Consider the following 22,742-nt stretch of genomic DNA (forward strand, 5'->3'; position numbering starts at 1 on the left):
GGGTTCTACAAAGGAACCCTTCCTCTGTGCTTATTTTCTGAGAGGACCCTTGCAGCCACCCTCGTGTAAGGAATGGAGATCCCACCTGGTTGGGGAAGGGCCCGGGGAGGGAGGGATGGCCCCTGACCCGGCTGGCTAGGGGGAGCAGCTCCCACTCGAGCTGGGCATGGCAGGGGTGCTCAGGGGGTTCCGCGAGTAAGCTGGCTGCGCTTTGGCTCGGGCATCACGGGGTTCCCTGCTGCACACCCCGCCCCCACCCGAACTCCCTTCACCGCATCTTTGACCTTTTGCCTGTTTTTCGTCTGCGCCCTGTCCCCTTGACCTCTGCCCCTCCCCTCAACAACTAAGGTCACCTTATCTAGCCCAGATGTCTGGTTGGGAGGGGAAAGGGGTGGCCTGGACTGGCATCCTCCCCGATAGACCACGTCCTTCTGGACCCATGCGCCCTCCATCCTTAGCAGGATGGAGTCCCTCCCATACCTCTTGAGTGTACAAAACAGGAGTGATGGGTCATCGAGGGAGTGGACAGAGGATTCCAGAGCATTAGGGACCCTAGAAGACGCTGGGACAGGTAGGAAATCACAGACGGGATCGCCACCTGAGGCCACCTGGGCAGGGAAGGGCAGAAACTGTGATTTGGGGTCCCGCACAGACCCCAACACAACAGGGGGCACCGGAGATGCAGAAGTAGCAAGGCTGGCCCCTGCAGGTGTCCCTGAGGGTGGGCAGATTGGGAGCAAAGGAACAAAAGAGGGTAACAAGGGCTCGCAGGGGTTTGACCCCATCCCCATCTTCCTGTTTGGAAGTTGGGGGAAGACATTCAGTGGTTTCCCCTCCCCTTCGGAAGAGCCTGGGAGAACCTGCCCGGGCAGCATCTTGAAAGGGGGAATTGTCTTCCCAAGGACTCAGCCCAGGGTGTGTGTGTGTGTGTGTGTGTGTGTGTGTCTGTGTGTGTACCCGTGGGGGGTCCACATCCCTCACTCCAGCTCTGCCCCCCCCCACAGCCCATGCAGACTTTCCCCCCATTGCCTCTAAACCAACCCCAGCTGCCAACATCTGGCCCACATCTGTCTCCTTCATCTAACTGGACCCCCACCCCAGCCAATGCCCCCCTATACCCCTTCAGGGGGCTGCGGGGCAGGGCTACAAGCTCAAGGCCTCCCCGGGTGAGGCCCCCTACCAGGGCTGGGGAACCAGGACAGGGGAGGGAGGGGCAGCCCCACCCCGGAGGTGCCCCAGGCTCTTGGCAGAACCATCTGGAGCCGTTAGAAGCAGCTGCCAATGACTCATCTCCCACTGCCCCCACCCCACCACCTCAGACACACCCTGGGGCCCGGGAACCAAGCCTGCAGCCCCCCGCAGCCCCCCACAGCCCTGTCTCCAGACCTCCGACCACTCTTCCATACCCAGGCCGCACTCTGCGGAAACCTGGCCCATCCCCCATCCCCAATCACCCCCAGAACTGCACAGTTTCCCAGTTTCTTTTATTTATACAAAAAAAAATTGTTTTAAATATAATTTAAGATCCCCTCCAAGCACCGGTGTCTGTCTCTGGTTTCCACCACCACCTCACCCCTCCCACACCCCCTCATGGACACAGCTTGGGGGTACTTGGGGGCAGGGAAGTGTCTGGGAGTTGTGGTGTGACCAAGGCATTGTTCCGGAAACAGACACAGCGATGAGGCCCTGTTTCACCCTGGGCAAAGGAGGCAATAATGAAACGGGCCCCTCCAACACAAAAGGTTATGACAAGGACGGTGGAAGAACAAACAACAACAAAAAACAACAAAAAAAGGGGGGGGGAGTAAGGCCAAAATAAAAAATAAAACTCAAAAACCTTCAATATGAAGGCAGCAGATGGGGGAGGACCATTTACAAGGGAAAACTGAGTTCGGGGAAGACAGCAGCAAGGTTGGGACATCCAAGTCCAATGATTTTGTCACTGGGCCACGACACCCCTTCCCGCCTCCGGCCACGATGCGGCGCTCTCCACTCCCGAGCTCCCAGGCTAGTCACCCTCTTCTCTTTGGTCTGCAGGGCAGTGCAGTGACCCTTCGAGGTGAAGGGGGGGGCGGTACGTGGGGCCCTAACTGGGGATCAGAGGGAGGTTGTGGGGATCGTGCCCAACCACCCCTGGGAAGTTGGCAGATTATAAGCGCTTCCTTTCCCTCTGGTCACACCCAATCCCGAGGGAAGGGCTCCCGCACCCTTGGCATAGGGTTCCCCGCCTGGGGGGCGGGGGGACATGTGATTTCTACTCTCATATGGCAGAATCCTCAAATCCTGTCTCCAAATTGCCAGCTCCCCACCCCCATGGGTTCAAAGTGCAATCCAGTGGGGCCTAGGTATGATGGCCTCTTGGGTCCCTATCCGACTCTGTCCCAGGAAGAAGGGGAGCGGTGTCCCCAGCTGGGAGTTCCTGCCGCTCCAGAGCAGTGGGGCCAGGCAAGCAGGTGCAGGTCAGTACTGGGGGGTTGGTGCTCCCGACCCACCCGGGGCTCCAGGCTTGGCCTGGGACTTCATGTGCTGGACACTGGCCAGGATTTTCTTCTGGTGTCCCGCCAGAGTGACTCCAATTCGGAGCAGGTCCCTGGGGAAGAAGGGAGAGCTAGGTGAGGCCATAGGGCTCCCAGGGAGGCTCTCTTAGCTCCAGACACCGCGTCTTGCCTCAGGACTGTCAGCCAATCAGGAAGGCCAGCAGGGGAGGGGCACGTCAATAGTTGCCAATAGTTGCCGGCAGTTTCCGGAGGATTTAAGAGCCGGGCCTCAGTCCTTCTGCACAGCCTCAGTCCTTCTGCACAGCCGCAGTAGAGGGTGGGGTAGGTAGCTGAGCAGGGCGGGCTGGTGGGAGGTTGTGGGGGCCACAGGTTGGGGCTCCAGCAAGGATTAGGAAAAGGCAGAGAATCAGCGAAGGGGAGGAATGAAAGAGGGAAAAACGCGCAAAATGAGGTTGAGGGAAGGGGCTGCACAGATTGCTTTAGAGGAAAAAAGAGAAGTCAGAAGAAAAGGTCTCAGAGAGAGGAAGAGCGGGTGGGGAGGAAGGGGGGAGGGGCGAACACAAGCTGCCCCGCTCCGCCCCTATCCTGAGGCCTGGAGCCCGAGATAAGGGAGAACAGCAGAGGTGGGAAATAGAGAGCATGAGTCTCCTGAACAATCAGGGAGCACGGGGGTCCATGACCTGCCCTGCGGGGAGACTGCCTCCCACCTCCTGGTTCCAGATTTCTCTTCCTTCCACGTGTTATTCAAACCTGGCCTGAGAAAAGAGCCTGGGAGGGAAATGGGAAGGCAGAAAGGTGGAGCGCCAGAGGGGCCGACTGGGGGAACAAAGTGAGAGGCAAGTGAGAGGCGTTGGAACCATAATACTATTTAACATTAAAGCTGGAAAGGATCTCCAAAACCTAGTCCAACCCTCTCCTTTTATGGGTGGGGAAAACAGCCAGAGTTGTCACTGTTAATGTGAGAGCAGAACCCGGAATGTAGATAGATACACAAGGATAGATACCTATGGTGCGGCAGGGCCATGGGGTGGCGCAAAGGGGTGAGCTGGGCAATGCCGGCCTGGGAGATTCTGTAGGCTCTCAGCCCCCAGAGCTGTTACTGCTTGTTTTGGTGGGGGTGGGGGTGGTGGAGACTCTTGATAACAGGGTTTGCACCAGGAATCTCCCCCAAAGGTCCCTGCTAAACCTGCGGATCTGATTCTGGTCCCCAGGTACCCCTTAGCCACCACCTCCAGCTTCTGCCACGACTTACTCAGCGGAGATCTGGCTGACCAATTCGAAGGAGCCAAAGCCAGCGGCTGCGAAACTTTCTTCGTATCTTCCCATCTTGATGGCTCGAAGCCACTCACCCACAGAGCCGAAAGCTGAGTAGTGAGGCTGCCGCTGATCCAGGAGTGGGTGCGAGGCCCTGGGAGGCAAGGATGGGGAGGGGCGTGCTGAGCTCCAAGGCTACATCAGGTGGAGACTCTGAGCCCAGCCTCAGAGAAGCAGGCAGGGACAATCCCACAAACCACCAGAGGGACGGATACTTCTGAGGAGGAAGGGCCGGGGGGGGGGGGGGGGGTGCTCTCAGGTGGTGGCAGAGTGTGGGAAGGAAGCCCGCTGTCTGTCTGGGATCCTCACCCGCCATTCTCCCTGGCCACGATTTTGAGACTGGCTGGGTTCCGGATCATCTTGTCAAGGGCGCTGACCACCTGGGGGAAGCGGGGCCGTGCGTTCCGGTCCTTCTGCCAACAGTCCAGCATGAGCTGGTGCAGGGAAGTGGGGCAGTCTGGGGGTGGGGGCAGCCGGTAGTCCTGTTCAATGGCATTGATCACCTGGAAGGACAGGTAGGAGCACTGGGTGAGGGTCTCCCGGGAACACTGGGGTGCCAAAGGACTCCCAGAAAATGGGGACTTAGCAGATGCCGGGAGAGATGCCATAGCCCCTGAGAATGGCAGATTTGGGGGGCGCCTGGGTGGCGCAGTCGGTTAAGCGTCCGACTTCAGCCAGGTCACGATCTCGCGGTCCGTGAGTTCGAGCCCCGCGTCGGGCTCTGGGCTGATGGCTCGGAGCCTGGAGCCTGTTTCCGATTCTGTGTCTCCCTCTCTCTCTGCCCCTCCCCCGTTCATGCTCTGTCTCTCTCTGTCCCAAAAATAAATAAAAAACGTTGAAAAAAAAAAAAAAAAAAAAAAAAAAGAATGGCAGATTTGGGGTGGGGGTCCTTCTGGCTGTGGCTGAAGCTGGCTGTGGCTTGAAGCCCCAGTGGCTCTTGGGCCGTGATCTAATGAGTAACTTCCCAACCCTGCCCTCCTCTGTGTCCTTCTGTGACCAGACGTGCTGTATCAAAGTCTTGGATACAAAGATCAACTCTACTCTGTGCCACCCTCAAGGACAACAGCGATTAGCTCTTTGGGGACCCCACTCCCCAACCCATATCCCAGGAGAGAGAACATTTCAGGTAAGCTTGGTAGGACTATGGGACACTTACATCCTGATTGCTCATGTCCCAGTATGGACGTTCCCCAAATGACATGACCTCCCACATCACAATTCCGTAGCTCCAGGCATCACTAGCAGATGTGAATTTCCGGAAGGCGATGGCCTCGGGGGCTGTCCATCTGATGGGAATCTTTCCCCCCTAAAGATGAGGAGGGAAAAGGTTAGCTGAGGGACTCACAGGACCCAGGCATTTGGCCCCCTGCCTTTGCCTTCCCCCAGGCCTCCTTTCTTTCTGGGACCCAGACACATAGCTCAACTCTGTTCTTTTCCTGGACACCGGAAGTTGGGTTCCCTAAGTTGACCGCCCCCTCCATGGTCTGCGCCTACATCCTGACCCTGAACTGGAGCTGCCAGTGCCTCCCACCTTTCCACCTGGCCCTGAGAACCTAGTTCATACGCAGGTCCCCCAGCCTCACCAGAGAGCTCGTGTAGGTGGGGTCAGAAGAGTTCTCCTCCAGGAAGCGGGAAAGCCCGAAGTCGGAAACCTTGCAGACAAGGTTGCTGTTGACCAGGATGTTACGGGCAGCCAGGTCTCGGTGGACGTAGCTCATCTCAGCCAGGTACCGCATGCCTGAGGCGATGCCCCGCAACATGCCCACCAGCTGGATGACGGTGAACTGCCCGTCGTTCAGCTGGAGACCAGACGAGGGAGAGGGCACCATCAGGCCAGCGCACCTGCCATCCCCCCTTCCTTCCGCTGACCTCCCAGGTAAGCCCTCCTCCTTCCCAGGTAAGCCCTCCTCTTTTCTCTTACTCTGAGCTCTCTCAGCTCTCGCTACAGTAACCTGACATGATGTTCAAGATTATACGATTATTTTTAACTTTTCTTTGATTTAGGGGCGACTGGATGGCTTAGTCGGTTAAGCGTCAGACCCCAGCTCAAGTCATGATCTCACAGTTCGTGGGTTTGAGCCGCACGTTGGGCCCTGTGCTGACAGCTGAGAGCCTGGAGCCTGCTTCAGATTCTGTGTCTCCCTTTCTCTCTGTCTCTCTCTTCCTCTCAAAATCATAAACATTATTAAAAAAAAAAAAACTAAAAAAATCATTTTCTTCTGTTTAGCCTAGGGCAGGGCTTTATATCCAGGGAGTATCAACAAATCCTTCTAGTCTAGTACTTTTTTTTTTTTTTCAGTTTTTTACTTTTTAAAAAAATGTTTCTAATGTTTATTTTTTTTATTAAAAAAAATTTTTTAACATTTATTTATTGTTGAGAGACAGAGAGAGACAGAGTGCGAGCAGGGGAGGGGCAGAGAGAGAGGGAGACACAGAATCTGAACCAAGTTCCAGGCTCTGAGCTGTCAGCACACAGCCCGACGTAGGGCTTGAACCCATGAGCCGTGAGATCATGACCCGAGCTGAAGTTGGAGGCTCAACCGACTGAGGCACCCAGGAGCCCCTAATTTTTTCTTTATTTCTGACACAACTCTTTTCTCCCCATTTTTAAGTAGGCTCTGTGCCCAGGACAGAGCCCAGTGCAGGGCTTGAACTCAGGATCCTGAGATCAAGACCTGAGCCGAGATCAAGAGTCAGATACCTAACTGATTAAGCAGCCCAGGCGCCCCTAGTATGTTCTTTTTATTTGGAGGCAACAGAGTGGCGACAGTTGAGGTGTGCCCTAAACTACCTGTCTACAGGTGCAGATGCACTTGTGCTGACCCAAAGAAAGCTTGCTCAGCCCTCTTGGACCAGCTGTGTGTAGCCTGCAACACAGCAGTGAAAAACTGGGTGCGATCGATGAACACGGCGCCAAAGCCAAGACCTAAAGCCTGACCTTGACCTTTACAGAGTCTGCTCTCACCGGATCAGCCAAACAGTTACAGTGGACAAATCCCATCCTCTGGATTCAGCAAGCACGCAGGGGACCCTTGGCAGCCATGCAGGGCCAGGGCCAGAGTCCAAACCCTGAATTCTGAACCCTCCTCTAAGCCTGCCCCTGTGCCACACCTCAAAACTCAGCTTGCAGGAACGCCGCTGGCCAGATGCTCGGGGCAGACGCCAGGGTTCTCTGCGATTCCTCTCTTCCTCACCTGCCACTTACAATCCATCAGCAGGTTCTGCTGGCCCTGCCTCCAAACCACGTCCCGAATCCAGCCACTTCTCCCCATCCTGCTGCAACTGCTGTGCCCCAAAGGATTGCGAGTCTCCCCACTGGCTCTTGGCTCTTGCCCCCCAGCACACCAAAGGGAGCTCCTAAAGTCACCTCTCTTGCCGAAATCCCTCCAAAGGCTTCCCCTTGAACTTCTAATCAAATCCAAACTCCTTACTAAGGCCATGAGGCCCACGTGCTTCTCCTCCATCTGCTCCTGGCTGGCTCTCTCTCATCTACCCAAATGTCAGCCCAAATGTCCTCTCTTCTTCTTCTTCTTTTTTAAATGTAATCTCTACACCCAACGTGGAGCTTGAACTCACAACCTCGAGATCAAGAGTCGCATGCTCCACCGACTGAGCCAGCCAGGCACCCCAAATGTCATCTCTTCTAAAATAGACCCTCCCTCTCTTGGCAACCAGACCTTTGTATGGTACCAAGGAACAGAAGCTTGTGTCCACAAGGAAGGGTCAGGCCGCCATCACACTACCCCAAGGCCTGCCTCAGCATCTCTCCTGATGAGAGCCAGATAGCCTGTCTCTGGATGGGGTGTCATGTAAGGTACACAGCACCCCCGATGTAGGCTGGCCACACATATTTACTTTTGAACTTATCAGAACATTAAATCTATCTTCTCTTAAAGGAAGTGGAGAAACAATGACCTCATAGGGAAGAAGCTGATAAATCCAGAAGGTGAGATATTCAAAGGAATAAGAGGCCCAGCTTTTCAGAATGTCAGTGTGTCACAACAAAGAACGGTCCTGGATTTAGAAGAGGCTCAAAAAAATAACCACCAGGAAAAACAAAACACAATAAAACAAACAAACAAAACCACTAAGTGCAATGCTTGAACTAGATCCTGGTTTGGAGGAACCAGGAGGAAGGAGACATCTGGGGGACACCTAGGGAAATGTGAATATTGACTGGGTACCGGATGATCCTGAGGAAGCATCATAATTCTGTTAAATGCAATATCTTGCTCTGTAGGAAAATGCGTTTTTTCCCCCCAAAAAGATGTAAAATTAAAAAATAAAATAAAATCCAGTGAAGCCTGTTAAAGTGATGAAAATTAAAAGAAACTCTTCCCCATCATCTCAAGTCACTTTTCCAAATTATCTGTATTTAAATTTTTTTTTTTTTTTTTTTTTTTTTTTTAGAGTGACAGAAAGTGGGAAGGGAGAGGGACAAAGGGAGAGAGAATCTTAAGCAGGCTCCATCCACAGAACCCCACTCGGGGCTTGATCCCACAACCCTGGGATCATGACCTCAGCTAAAAATCAAGAATCGGACGCTCAACCGACTGAGCCACCCTGGCGCCCCCAAAATATCTGTATTCCAAAAGCTTATTTGTTTACTTGTTAATTTCCAGTCTCCTCGATTATACTGTCAAGGGCAGAGATGTTCATGGCTTTATTCCCAGGACCTAGGACAGTGGCTGATGTGCCAGGTGGCACTCAGGAAATATTTGTCAAAAGGACAAATGACCATCCTTCCAAATCTTAGGGTCAGCTCGCCCCACCGAGAGGCCATTGACACTCACGGCCAAAGGAAAAGCCAGTCCCAGGAATTCAAGCTGTCCCGAAGGAAGAACAAAGGGCAGAGGAGGTGTGATGCCCCACGATCGTGCCCCACGATCTACCTCGGTTCTGAGCTCTTTGGCTGTGCTGGGGGAGTGAGGGGGGTGCGGGAGGCTGGGGGCAGAAGGCTCACCCGCAGGAAGGAGTCCAGGGCGCCGTTCTCCATGAACTCGGTGAGGATCATGACGGGCACGCTGTTGGTGACCACGCCCTCCAGGCGGATGATGTTGGGGTGCTCAAACTGGCCCATGATGGAGGCCTCACTTAGGAACTCCCGCCGCTGCCTCTCCGTGTAGCCCCCTTTCAGGGTCTTGATGGCCACACAGCTCTCTTTCTTCCCAGGGGCCTTGAGCCGCCCCCGACACACCTCGCCAAACTCGCCTTCAGGAAGGACGCTGAGGGTCAGCCCTCCTCTGCCCACCATCTGGCCCTCCTTTTCCTCCCCCAGGCGCCCAGCCTTCCTCTCACCTGCGCCAATCACCTCCTCAATCTTGACATAGGAGACATCGATCTCTTTTGCAAACTCTCTTACAGCCTCATTAGGGTCTTCGTAAGTGAAGGGGTCAATGTAGACCTTAGTACCTGAGGGATCACACAGGCCCCGTTAACCGAGAGGCAGCTTCCCATGCACTCAGATGCCTGGGTTCTCGGCTCACAGCTCTGCCCCCAGTCCTGCTTCTTTCAGGACACGCCTACCCACCGTGCCCGATGAGATACTGTCCATGTTTGTCTGAGTATTCAGCTTCTCTCCCGCTGCTCTGCTTCCTGTGGCCAATGGGAAAAGAAAAGGTAAACTGAATCCCACATCTGTGCGTTCCCAAAGGAACAGGACCGGGGGGAGGAGGAGCGGGGATGAGAGAAGCTTCCAAGAGAAAACAAGTATCCTGGGGCATTGAGGGAGGTTTGCCTGGAGCGAGCGGGCAGGTGGACAGCTATACGGGCCTTCCCAAGGGCCTCCAGGTGCCCAGAGCCCTTACCTGAGGCACAGGACGGCGATGACGATGACCACCAAGACCAGCACCACACCCACGACCGCCGTGCCTGCGATCAGGGCCAGCTGCTCCCGCCAGCTCTCATTCTCTGGGGGAGAAAAACTGGTGATCAAGAGAAGCCGACGGCCCCTGGGGACCCCACACCAGCCGCAAGGCACGAGCTGTGTTCCCTTGCGAACAGGCCCCCAGCAGGGTGGGGGGTACGGGGAAGGCGGAGGAGACGCAGGGTCCGGGAAGCACAGTGGTTTTCGGACTGCTTTCCACAGGTGGGGGCCCCTCCCAAGTCCCTCAGGGCAAGGGAGGAAGTTTCCAGACCTAGTTGCGGCAAGAGCAGTTTGATTTTGTTCAGTTACAGATACTGATGATCACAGAAAGTCCCCAAGGGCTAAAAATGAAAAGGTTTGTAGCCAAAAAAGTGGAAGTAACCCAGATGTCCATCAACAGATGAACGGATATATAAAACATGCTGTAGCCATACAATGGAATATTTCTCAGCCATAAACAGCACTGATACACACTATAATATAGGTGAATCTCGAAAACACTCTCCTAGAGGTGCCTAGGTGGTTGAAGGGCTCAGTCGGTTGAGCATCTGACTCCTGATTTTGGCTTAGGGAGACCCATGATCATGGGATCGAGCTCCACGGCAGGCTCCAGCGTGGAGCCTGCTTGTGATTCTCTCTCCCCCTCTCTCCACACCCCCCCCTTTTCTCTCCCAAAATAAACTTGAAAAAAAGAAAAAAAAGAAAACATTGTCCTGAGTCAAGGATGAAGCCAGTCTCCAAAGGCCACAGAATGCACGGTTCCTGTTTGTATGAAATGTCCAGAATAAGTAAATCCACAGGGACAGAAAGTAAATTAGTGTTCGCCAGGGGCTGGGGGTGACTAAAGGGCTATAGTATCTCTCTTTGGATGCTGAAAGGTTCTAAAATTAATTGTGATGGTCACACAACACTGAATATACTAAAAGCCACCGAATTGTACACTCTAAATGGGTGAATTGTATGGCATGTGAGTCCCAGCTCAATTAAACTGTCAAATGAAAAGGATCAGAAAGCTACCGGGCCAAGCATATTAAATTTTTTCTTTACATTTATTTATTTTTGAGAGACAGAGTGAGACAGACCTCGAGTGGAGGAGGGGCAGAGAGAGAGGGAGACGCAGAATCCGAAGCAAACTCCAGGCTCTGAGCAAGCGTTCAGCACAGAGCCCGAAGCAGGGCTCGAACCCATGAACCGTGAGATCACGACCTGAGCCGAAGTCAGATGCTCAAATGTCACCCAGGGGCCCCCTGGGGCCAAGCATATTAAAATGAATAGGTATGGGGTGCCTGGGTGGCTCAGTCGGTTAAGTGTCCGACTCTTGATTTTGGCTCAGGTCATGATCTCATGGTTTGGGAGTTTGAGCCCGGCATAGGGCCCTGTGCTGACAGCGGGAGCCTGATTGAGATTCTCTCTCTGCCCCTCCCTTGCTCATGTGCTCACTCTCTTTCTCAAAATAAACAAATGAATAAATAAAATAATAATAATAAAATGAATAATAAAATAAAATAAATAAATTAATAAAAATGAATAAATAAAAATGAACAGGTGTCACCTCAGTTAATCCTTGGAGCCCTGTGAGAGAGGCCTCGGGATATTTCCACTTTGTGGGGAGGAGAGAGGTGGGACTTAAGGAAGGGTCAGGCTTCTGCCGAAAGTCACACAGCCGGAAAGCCACTGAGCAGGTCTCCCCTCCCAGCTATACGCTTTGGTTTCTGCAGCCTATGCTCTCCTCACTAGGCCAAAACGCCTTGTGGTTGAAAGAGGAGCATGGGAACGTGACTTTGGGGGTCCTCCGAGGGCACGGGCAAGGCCCGCCCATGCCCTGCTCCCCAGGCTCACCGTCCAGCTGTGTTTGGCTGTGGTGCTCCTGGCCGAAGGGCCCGTAGCCGGCCTCGGAGCGCGCCCGCACCTGGACCAGGTAGCTGGCTCCCCGTTTCAGTCCCCGCAGCTCTGCCCGGTTTTCAGACGTCTTCAGGAACCGCACGCTGCTGGGGCCCTCTGTGCCCTGTCCGAGAGGAGGAGGGGCTGGCTGTAAACCAGGCACCCCTCCCGCCCCCCGCCGTGTTTCCATTGCTCTTCCCACCTCTCCCTCCCTGCCCTGAGCCTCCCCCATCATTGCATCTTGGTTCCCCTGTGCATCAAGAGGGGCCTCAGAGCTCATTTATGTATCCACTGTGCTGGGTGTTTGGTTTTTATCATAGCATTTAATCCTTGCAGCCATTCTGTGGGGTTGGTACCTGTAACTGACTTACAATGGGGTTATTAAACTCAGAGAGGCCAAGGGGCTGGCCCAAGGTCACACAGCTAGTACTCAGCAGAGCTAGAATTCAAATGCCTATTGGATGCCTGTAATTGAGGTGTCCCAGTCCCCAAACACGTCCCCCTGCCCACCCCAAACCCCCAGGGGCAGGTCCTGCTCTCACCTTCTCGTGGTACTTGACCTCGTAGTCCAGCACGGCTCCGCTGGGTGCCCGGGGAACAGCCCAGGCCAGGCTCAAGCTGCTGGGTGATGACCTCGTCACCCGGATGTCGGACACTGGGGGCGGTACTGTGAGGGAGAGGACAGGGTAGGGTATTTGCTCTTGACAGGTCTGTTCCCCGTCTTTCCAACTCTGCCTCTGCTGGCTACACCTGTGTCGGTCCTCCAGCTGTTCCAGGAGTTGCCTCTGACTCTGCCCCGTCCTGAAGGCCTGCCTGCCTCGGCACCGTTTTTCACTCGCTGTGTCTGCCTCTTGCCCTGCAAGCCCTGACTTTCCACGCTTCCCGGCGGCCTCACTGCCCCACCACCGACTTTTGCCCTTCAGGCCTTGGGGCCAGCTGCGTCCCTTCCAGCCGGCTCGCAGTCTCACCCTCACGGTCAGTGGTGACATTCACAGCCTCAAACGGGACAGGTCCGGTGGCTAAGGAGGACACCCCATTCGAGGCGGTGACCTCGAACGTATAGGTGAAGTCAGGACGCAGCCCACGAATCGCCACCCAGGGCTCCACAAGGTCCCGGGGGCCAGGGTCGAAGGTCAGGTCTCCTCCGCAGGGTGTGCAGGACCCCCCAGGGCGGCACTCCCGGCAGCGCAGCGCATACGTGAGGTCATCTCGGCCCCCGGACTCGAGGGGGGCGCTCCACTCCAGGCGCAGGGAGGAGCCATTCAGCCGGGGAACCACACTTCTCGGAGCAGAGGGCGGCGCTGTGGGACACCAGGGAGTCAGGCTGACCCGCTCAGCAGAGAGGGGCAGTGGGGCACGCAGGCAGCCTCGTGACTTCTTGTCTTGGCTGGGCACCAGCAGGCCAGGGCCAAGAGGAGGAAGGCCGGAGAGGCTGGGAGCTGGGGTGGGTGTCCACCCGCCGCCCCAGGGGTCACTGGTCACTTACTGGTACAGGGCGCACCCCGGGAGTCTGTGAGGGCCCGGAAGTACCCAACGCGGCACTGGCAGACGGGCGAGCCGATGGTGTTGGAGTGGCTGTTGGCTGGACACGACTGGCAGGACCCCTCCCCAGATAAGGGCTTGAAGGTGCCTTGGGCACAGGCTGAGAGAGAGACAGCGTTCATCAGAAACATTCAGCTGCTCTTAAAGTTGTGTGGAGGGCACACAGGGAGCAGCAAGGGAAGAGCTCAGAAACTTCGCCTCTAAGAGGAGAAGGAGACCCTCCCTCCAGATCAGGGTTTCTGACCTTTGTTAACCTCGACACCCCCTACAAATACCCTCTGGCAGTCTGGTAAAACCACAGACCCCTGCTCAGAATTATGTTTTTAAATGCACACCACTAAATACACCAGGTCACAACAGAGACCAAGTAAACTGAAATACGATGATCAAAACATGAGAAAAACAAGTTTGTGCCACAGGAATGAACGTGTTTTCTTTATTTACAAGGTAGAGTGGCAGGCCCGATGGCCACTGTAATACTGAAGCCCTGATGGGCAAAAAAATGCAGCTAGGACATTCCTGAATCTTCTGGAACGGGCTGGGAAAATAGCTGTGATTCGAAAGGTGTGCAAGCCTCAGGTCCTGCTGTGACTGCTGGGCCCTGTCACTATCAGAGGCCAACTGCAGGTGGAGGTGAGTGACAGTAAGGTCATTTTCTTTTCCACAGAAGTTCCCAGATCCCTTAAGTTCAATCTACAAAACCTGAGTTTTGCACGCACACGCTAGAGAAAAATAGCTAAGTGAGAATTCAGTCTCAGTAAATTGGAGGAAACCATAATGAACAAGAAACAGAGACCACGATGCCTTTGTCCTCAGAGCCCAACAAGGTACCCTCGTCCTGCGGTCAGCCCTGCGTCCCTCATCCCTCATCCAGAAAAGCATTGGGGACATAGTTAGGAGAAAGGGTGAGAAAGAGCTCAGAACTATGCTGGGGGCTCTGTAAACAGGCCCTGTGAGTGCCCTTGAGAACAGAGAAATGTTCAAAATGGAAATTGGAGTGGGTCCAAGAGCGGGGTATGGGCGAGCTGCACGGGTGGGCAAGCTTTACGGAGAAGACGCTGGGCCTCACCTCGGCACTTGGTATTCCCCTCGGCGGCCTCGAACCCCGGGGCACAGCTGCAGCCCGTAACCGGCTGCTCGGCCCACTGGCCATCCTCCCGGCAATAGAGGCTGGGGCTGGGGCCGGGGGTGGGGACGGCGTCAGCCACACAGCTCCCCGCCACGGGCACCACAAGCTCCCGAGGCACAGTCTCTGGGAAGCGGGTGAGGTTCACGGTCAGCTGGGCGCACTTCTTGTAGAAGAGGTGCAGGGACAGCAGGGCCATGCAGGCACCCTGGTCCTGGAAGGCCAGATAGAAGCCAGCCTTGGTGAGTGGGCCCAGACGCAGCGTCTTCACGTTCACCTTCCCCGTTGCCTCGGCCCCAGGGCGCTTCCGGGTCAGGTGCTCAGCAGCCACTGTGTCCACCTGCCAGGAGCAGGGAGAGACTCATTGCCAACTGTCCTCCACTCCCCGAGGGCCTGGGGGACTATTTTCTTCTTCCCAGCTCACCCTCTCCCTGACCACCTCCGTTCCTGTTCCAGAGCCTTCTCTCCACTTGCCTGCAGGCCCCAACATTACCCATTAATGCTTGCTGAGCTCCTATGATGCGTCCAGCCTCTGTCCTGCACCCCCTTTCTCTTCACTCATTCACCCTACAGACATTTATCAACACCTGCTCTATGACAGGCCCCTGGACTTGGAGCCGAGGGAACAGGAACGAAGGAAACAGAGAAGTTAAAAGCATGATGAGATCTGTAGCTGGCGGGAGACCCCAGGGCAAAGGCGTCCCGGGGGAGTTGAAGCTTGCAGGGCAAGTAGGAATCGGATGGAAGGCGCAGAAAGGAGTCTCTGAAGGGCAAGGTGTACTGGGAGAAGGTGGGAAGTGGCAGAGGTGGTCTAGACGACCCCCCCCCCCCCCCCCGCCCCGGGGGTCCTGGGGGCAGCTCAACTACACGTGACTGCTCCACCCAGCCAATCACCTTCTTCCCTCTCCAGGCTGCAGCATCCTGCTTCCAGGCCCCAGCGCCCCCGCAACCCCCCAGGGCCTCGGAAGCTCAGCCATTGCCCCTGGACCACAACGGGCCTGCCGCAGTCCCACACTGGCCGGCGGCTGGGTCCCGGGCGCCCGGGTACCTTGATGTAGGGGTTCTCCATCCAGGCTGGCGTGAAGGCTGTGGCCGTGTCAGCATCGCTCTCGAAGTAGAAGACAGTGAAGGTCTCCTTGCAGGAGCGCCCGGCCCGGGTCAGGGACAGGCACTCGAGCATGGTGAAGCGAAGCGTGGCATACACGTGGACAGCTCCCCGGCGCGGGACCCAGCCGGTGCGCAGCCAGTGGGCCAGGCCCGGGGCCCGCTGCACGTCGCACACCTCGTAGGTCCGAACGCTGTGCTGCTCTTCATCCAGGCCGCTCAGCTCCTCCCACTGTGGGGAGAGTGGGGGGAATCAGCTTGGGGGCTGCTTGGGGGTGTCTGTGATAAAGCAAGGAGGGGCTCAGGCTGCTGTGATCTGGGGGCTGGCGGCATGGGAAGCAGGCCAGCACAGGTACCTCTTGTCCCTCCTCCTTCGGCGTCCCTCCAAGCCCCAGCTCCTGGGCCTGCCTCCTACCTGCCCCTCCACCTGAGGGAACGTGACCCACTTCAGGTCTGCAGTTTCCAGTTTCGTGTTCAGCAGGGTCTCTAAGACAGACGGACAGACAGACAGACAGACAGAGACAGTCAGCACTGGGGGAGACACCAGGGAGACCAGATCCCTGGGAACTGACTGAGGCAGTTGGGTCCTCTGAGCTCCAAGCTGGTGGCATTGGGGCTGACTGAGCCGAGAGATGAAGAGGGGAGCAAGTCCTGTCCTCTGCCACCCTGTTTCTCATCTCTTTATTGGAGTGCCAACCCCACCCCTCACAGCTGGCAGGCACCGGGCTGCCCCCCTCCGAATTCCCTGATCTAGGCTTCCGAGAACCGCTCTGCCCTGAGGAAAGGGGAAGAAGGCCAAACAGCTCAGACAGGGTTAAACTAGAACCCCGACCTGGCATGACCTGAGGGAGGAGAACCGCAGGCGGGGGGATACCCCTCCCTAGAGGGCCTGCCTCACCTCCACTCACAGTCCCTTCCTCAAATCCAAAGTCACTGCCTCCCTCCCTGCAACCCCATTCCTGCTCCAGGCTCCCACCTCCTTTTGGGACCAAACACTCCAGTCCTTTAGATCCCTGAAGGTGGTACTCAGCTGCCCAGGCCCAGCCCTGCCACCACCACCCCCTGCCCCCACCTCAAGAGCTCGCTGCTGTCAGAGGAGGAAGTGCTGGAGGCCAGGACGCTTGGGTTCCCGCCCTGGCCCCTGCCTGCAGAGGCCTCACATCTGGATTTGGTTACGGGAAGGAAAAGGGGAGGAGATTTTAGGGGTGTGTGTATGGAGGGGTGAACACACCTGGCTCCGCTCTGCTCTGGTCTCTGGGGAGGGGCATCGGGGGAGGGGTGGGGCTCTGGCGGAAAGGGGGGATTAGGAGAAACATCACAGCCCCTGGCAGTGGAGGGTAGAGGGAGGGTAGGGGAATCCCCTGGGAGTTAGTGCCATGTGGGAGGCCCCCAGGGGAGCCAGCAGCACACCTGGGACCAGGTTCCCCCTACTCACCCGCCTGCCTCCCTCTGCCCCTGTGGGGGCTGCAGGGGAGAAGGGAAGGTGGGTGGGTGGGGCAGCCTCCTCCCAGGGGCCAAGTGATGTCCACGGAAGGCAAGGGGTCAGGCGGGACCCCAGCCAACCCGAGGTGAGGCCCGGGCCCCCGGGGTGGCAGGAGCCAACCCGGCACGCTGGGGACAGGATGCCCGGGTTCTGGGAAGGGGGTGGATAGAGGCTGCCGTCTCCACCCTCCATTGTTCCAGCCTGGATAGTGTTTTCCTGTCTCCAATTTACACACTGTCTGTTTCAGGGCTGTCCTCAGCGCTCTGAGAGACTCACTTTCTCTCCTCCTATCTCAGGCTCAGAGGGCCTGCCTCAATCTGTCAATTCTCTTGCCTCTCACCTCTCTCCTCCACCCTCTGTCCACCTCCATTTCTGTCACTATACTCCCCTAGGTTTTCTGTCTCCAGCCTTTCACGTTCACTGGGGCACGTGGCCCTGGGCAGGTTATCTCACTCTTCTAAGCCTCAGTCTCCTCATCTGTAAAATGGGGGCAACAATCCCTCCCACAGCAGGGCTGTTGTGAAGGTGAAAATTTAAGGTGAAAATTTAGCGCAGGCCTCGGGCTGGGAAGGCACTTACTTAGCAGCATGAAAACATTCCCCCTTCCTCCTTTGCCTCTTTCCTTCCCTCTCGCCATGCTTTGCCCTGGGGCGTATCTCCCCACTTTGTCTTCCTTTCCCTCACTCAGTTATTTCCCCTTCTTTCTCAGAGCCGGGCAAGGGTTCCCTCTCCCCCTCCCCAGCCTTTGATCCCCAGCCCAGAGCAGCACTGCCCAGCCTGGGGGAGAGGGGTTTCCAACTGCCTTTGATTCCTCCTCCTCAGCAGCCCCCCCCCCATGACCCCCCCCCCCCACCAGAGACCCCTTTGATTCCAGGCAGTGAAGGGGGGGAAGGAGGCAGCTCATTGAAAGGAGATTAGGGCTGTAGGAGGAGGGTTTATAGGGCTCTGGGCTCTGCTCCCCCTCTAGGAGATGAAGCGAGGGAAAAGACTCCTGGATGAAGAAACATCTGGGAGGAACACAGAAAAATCAGAAATCTAGAGAGATTGGTAGCTATTAGGCTAAGTTCAGGTGACCCAGGGGCTGTGAAGGTCAGTTTCTGCTGGCCTGTGGGGTTGGAGAAGGGGGCCTAGGCAGGACTAGTGCAGGTCTGGGGTCTAGACGGCATTTAAAGGGCTGAGGTGCAGCCTGGGGAAACCAGGGAGGGGGCCTCACGGCAGCAGAGGCAGTGGCTTCGAGACAGATTTGGGCGTTTGGAGGGTGAGTTTAGAAGGTGGCCCAGCTGCCAGAGGCCAGGGGAACTGCAGGATCAAGGTGTGAACGATGAGGAATGGGGGTGGGGGCAGTTTTCTGGCCTAGCATTCTGCCTGGTCTACAGTTGTTCCTCCAGAAACGTTTTCTCATGTTTGGCAGAGGTGGGAAGAGGGACAGAAGCTTTGGAGACAGTTTGAAGGTTGGAGGAGGGAGAAAAGGAAAGGCTGCCAAGGGCGTACGGAATCAGGGTTAAGAATTTGGGAAGCTGGGGCAGGGGCAAGTCCCGGGACGGAGCTCCACTCCTTCTCTTTCCCAAACAAAAGAAAACTCCACTCCCCGCTGGGCCGCCTCCTCCCCGCCCCCCGCCCGGTCTAGCACTATTGGTCCGAAGTGCTCAGGGTTGGGGTGCCGGGGTAGGGGCAGACCGAGGCCGGCTCCCTCACTCCGAGGCCCAACTTTGGGGGCCCCTGGAGTGCCGGGGTGCCCCCTGGGAAACTCACCTTCTAAAGCCGCGACGAGCGAAGCCCAGCAAAGCAGAGCCCGGAGCTCCATGGCGCCGCCTTTCTCGGGTTGGATCCGATCCGAGTTTGGGGGGCACTAGCCCCCCCAGGTCGGACCCCCCCCCTCGAGACGGCAGACACCGACTCCCCTCCCGGGACCCTCGGTCGGGGCCCTCAGCGCGGGCCCATGCGGGCGCGCTCGGCACGGGCACCGGGCGGCGGCGTCCAGGTGTGGCCCCGCGTCCCCGCCGCGCGCGCGGGCGGGCGGGGGGCGTCCTCGCACTGGCTGCGCCGGGCGGGCGCAGAGCGAGACGTGGCTAGAGTCGGGGTCCCTCCGGGGCCTCGGGGTCCCGCCCCGGCTGGCTGGGGGTGGGCCGGCCGCTCGCGGTCTCCCCCCCTCCCTGGAGTGGTGCTGCTCGCGCGCCGGGCCGGGTGCGCTCCGAGCCGGCCGGGAGGGTGGGAGCGGAGCGGGGACAGAGCGGGAGGGAGGGAGACTGCGGCGCGGGGCCGGGCGGGCCGGGGCTGGGCCGGGTTGGGACTGGGCCGGGCGGCGCCTGGCCGGGGAGGGAGGGGCGCGCGGGGGGCGGGGGAGCTCCCCCCTCCCCGAGTCCGGGCTCGGCGTGGGGGCCGGGGCGCGCTGATTGGAGAGCGCACTGCTGAATAATTCATGAGGGAAGCAGAGCGGGACGCCGAGCGGAGCAGGTCGGGAAGTTGGGAGAAAGTTTGGAGAAGGGGGAGGGGCGGCGGGCGCGGAGCCCGGGGACCGCCCAGACGTGCGCGGTGGCCGTGCGCCCTGACGCGGACCGCGCGTGTCGGGGCCGGGGCCCGGGGACCCCCGGGGCAGGTCCGAACCCAGCACACGGCAGGCAGCGGAGAAACACACCCAGCAGCAGCACGGAGGGCCGCCCGGACGTGCGTGGAAAAGTGCACTACTCACTCGAAGCCCGCTCCAACCTTCTTGCGGACTTTGGATTCTACTCCTGGATGCGCCCACTACTCCATAGTTGGCGCAGGGGACCATGTTTGGGGGAAGTTTCTGAGGATGGAGGGTGGCGCATTGGGCTCCCGAGACAGCGATCGCTGCTTAGATGACCCTGGAGCGAACGTTCACACAATCACTCAACAAACATTAGGTATGGGGACCTGCTGTGCGCGCAACCTAGCGAAGTGGGGCAACTGGGTTGAGATGGGGAGGCGTATAGAAAAAAAGGAAGCAGGAGTAAATAAAAGGTAGGTGGGACCGAGAGTAAAGAGTCTGGATGGATTCCCAAATCACCATCTTCACTCTCACTGTCGCGTTGGGGAGAGCTCATTGCCGCCTGACCCCTGGGGCTGGGCCGGGGCTGCTGCTGTCTTTCCAGAGGCTGTTTCCTGTCTGGCTCCTGGGGGCCCTTGGGATGGCTGGGAAGGCCCTTCCTCTCTTTGCCGCCTCCCCACCCCCATCCCATCAGTTAGAGGGGAGGGTCCAGGAAAACAGTGCTCCTCCCACCAACCCCCTTATAAGTCAGGTCACCTTTGGAGGGGGGGGGGGGGGCGCTGCAGGAATCCGCCAGTGAAGAGCTGGAAGAAAAGGGTTTAACTCAGAAATTTAAGGGAGACAGAGTCTGGAGTTGCTGAGGAGCCGAGAGAGTGAAGGAACACTCCTTGCTGCCCAGGACTTTGGGGAGGGAGGTGGATGGAGGGGGGGGTGAGGAGACTGCCAAGCGCTTCTAACCCCCCCAAGAGAACAGCTAGGCCTGCAGTGACCTCTTGTCCCAGCGCACTTATCTTCCGGCCACAAGTGTGCTCCCCACACCCCTGCCCTTCCTCATGGCCCTGCCTGGGTCCTGCTCCGGGGTGGGGGGTCACGGAGGGCAGGAAACAGCCGGCTTGGCTGGAGCCAGGCAGACCAGGCCAGGGCCAGGAATCCCCTCCTCCCTCCTTGATCCAAGCCATATCTCCCTTCTCTCACTCAGCTTCTCCTCCAGGTTAAACACCCACCTCCTCGCTCGGAACACACACACCTTTCCCTGGTTCTCACTACACACTCAAATTCTTTCCTCCAAAAGTTATGTCTCTATCTCTTCCTGGGCTCTGTGCTCAACCTCCTTGTGCCCTTGATTGCTTGAATTGTCTTATTTGGTTGGGACCCCTGATGGGGTGGGGGGTGGATGGCCTGAATGGTAAAGAGAGACCCACACAGATGCACAGAGAAATGAGGCAGGGGGTAGTGAGGGCTGATGAGACAGAGGGGTGCAGCTCACTGCAGATTCGAACCCTGTATTTTTGACCCCTGAGAACCAGGCCCCCTCAGCTATAGGGAAGAGAACTCAGATAAGAAAATACCCAGTTGAAGGGCGCCTGGGTAGCTCAGTCCGTCAAGTGTCCAACTTCGGCTCAGGTTATGATCTCATGTTCATGAGTTCAAGCCCCAAATCGGGCTCTGCGCTGACAGCTCAGAGCCTGGAGCCTGCTTTGGATTCTGTCTCCCTCTCTGTCTTCCCCTCCCCTGTTCACATTCTGTCTTTATGTCTCAAGTATAAATAAATATTAGAGAAAAAGAAAATACCCAGTTGATCCCTTATCATAGGGTCCTCAGTCCCCACCCCTCCCATCATGTAAGCCAGTTCCCAATATCTAATGTATACCAGTAAAAGAATGAATAATGGGGCACCTTGCTGGCTCAGTCAGAAGAACCTGCAATTGTTGACCTCGGGGTCATGAGTTCAAGCCCCACATTGGGTGTAGAGATTATTCAAATAAATTACATAAACATAAAAAAAAACAAAAAATAAATAAAGGAATCAATAAAATAAAGCTGTTATTAAGCATCTGCTATGTGCCAAGCGATCACTGTGCTAGTTTGCAGATTTGTAAAGCAAGGCTCCTGGCCTCAAAGATCTTCTAATGGGGCAGGAATCCCATTATTTCCCCTTTCCTTGGAGATGATATCTGAGCTTTTCACTCCAATGCTCAGGAGTGTCTATCCTGTGAGTGTGAAGTCATTTCCTCCACCCTCCATCCACCCAGGACTACTTCCTAGCAAAGCTAATTCAGTATCTACTGTATTACATTACGTAAGTGAGCAGCCAAATCACTACCTGGATGGATGCTTGTGGAACAGACCTGAGCAAATCTCGGGTGCTCCTTCCTTCATTATTAGAGTGCTTCACTGACCTCTCACCCCAAAATTAGGCTGTCACCCCCTGTTCCTTGCCTATGATCTTCGCCATGCCAGTACCTGTGTAGAGCATCCCCACCCCAACAGCTGGTCGGGCTTTTAAATTTTGTATTTATTTATTTATTTATTTATTTATTTATTTATTTATTTATGTTTAAACGTTTATTTATATTTGAGACAGAGAGAGACAGAGAATGAACGGGGGAGGGTCAGAGAGAGAGGGAGACACAGAATCTGAAACAGGCTCCAGGCTCTGAGCTGTCAGCACGGAGCCCGACGTGGGGCTCGAACTCACGGACTGCGAGATCATGACCTGAGCCTAAGTCAGACGTTTAACCAACTGAGCCACCCAGGTGCCCCTAAATTTTTTATTTTTAAGTATATATCTCTATACCCAAAGTGGGGCTTGAACTTACAACTTAAAAATCAAAAGTCACGTGTTCTACCAACTGAGCCAGACGGGTGCCCCAGGTTTCCTTTTTGCTACCCACATCATGACAGTTATTTGGCGCAGTGTTGGAGTTAGGACTTTCCCTATATGTAATAAACAACAAATCATCCCTTTCACTGAAAATTCTAGAAATTGTCATTCCTCCCCCCATATCCCAGTGCCCTTCATAGCGTGCACCTCACCCTGTCAAGTCTAGAGTTAAGTTTAGTGGAAGCCCATGACGTTTAAGCTTCCGCACCCCTCACCTGACTGCCCCTCCCACTGTCCTGGTTAATGAGTGCCATCAATTTAAACAGTTTTTAAGGTGAATTCCAGCACAAGAATGTTTGAAATAGCCTGAAATCTTACGGCCCTTACACAAAGGGAATTTGGTAGAGGTTTCAACATTGCCAATAATGAGTTGTAAACCTCAGTGAGATCTTTATAAAATTTCAATAATGAAAGGGAAAAAAAGTCAACTGGCCATAATAGAGGGAAGATGGAGACAAGGAGAAATAGAAAGTAGTATTACAGAGTCATTATCATATGAAGAGGTAGCCCCAGTACACAGGTAAGAAAAAGGTAG

At 56.1% G+C, this 22,742-nt stretch overlaps 1 protein-coding gene and 1 long non-coding RNA gene across 2 annotated transcripts; one reads left to right on the forward strand and one right to left on the reverse strand.

Moving 5' to 3' along the window:
• Positions 1–1,471: 1,471 nt before the first annotated feature.
• EPHB4 (EPH receptor B4) lies at positions 1,472–19,072 on the reverse strand. The gene is made up of 17 exons (XM_042922171.1): positions 18,567–19,072; positions 15,747–15,817; positions 15,276–15,563; positions 14,171–14,567; positions 13,046–13,201; positions 12,528–12,860; positions 12,102–12,226; positions 11,518–11,683; positions 9,620–9,722; positions 9,343–9,407; positions 9,111–9,224; positions 8,776–9,023; positions 5,396–5,611; positions 4,969–5,118; positions 4,122–4,315; positions 3,751–3,906; positions 1,472–2,590 (listed from the first exon to the last, which is right to left on the reverse strand). The coding sequence occupies exons 1-17, from the start codon at positions 18,616–18,618 to the stop codon at positions 2,461–2,463; spliced, it is 2,964 nt and encodes a 987-aa protein (XP_042778105.1). The 5' UTR covers positions 18,619–19,072; the 3' UTR covers positions 1,472–2,460.
• Positions 2,783–5,453, forward strand: LOC122209888. The gene is made up of 4 exons (XR_006197815.1): positions 2,783–2,819; positions 3,710–3,892; positions 4,813–4,938; positions 5,381–5,453. It is a non-coding gene; the product is annotated as an uncharacterized LOC122209888 (long non-coding RNA).
• Positions 19,073–22,742: the final 3,670 nt, after the last annotated feature.

This window comes from Panthera leo, chromosome E3 (assembly GCF_018350215.1).
Source record: "Panthera leo isolate Ple1 chromosome E3, P.leo_Ple1_pat1.1, whole genome shotgun sequence".
NCBI classification, from domain to species: domain Eukaryota; kingdom Metazoa; phylum Chordata; class Mammalia; order Carnivora; family Felidae; genus Panthera; species Panthera leo.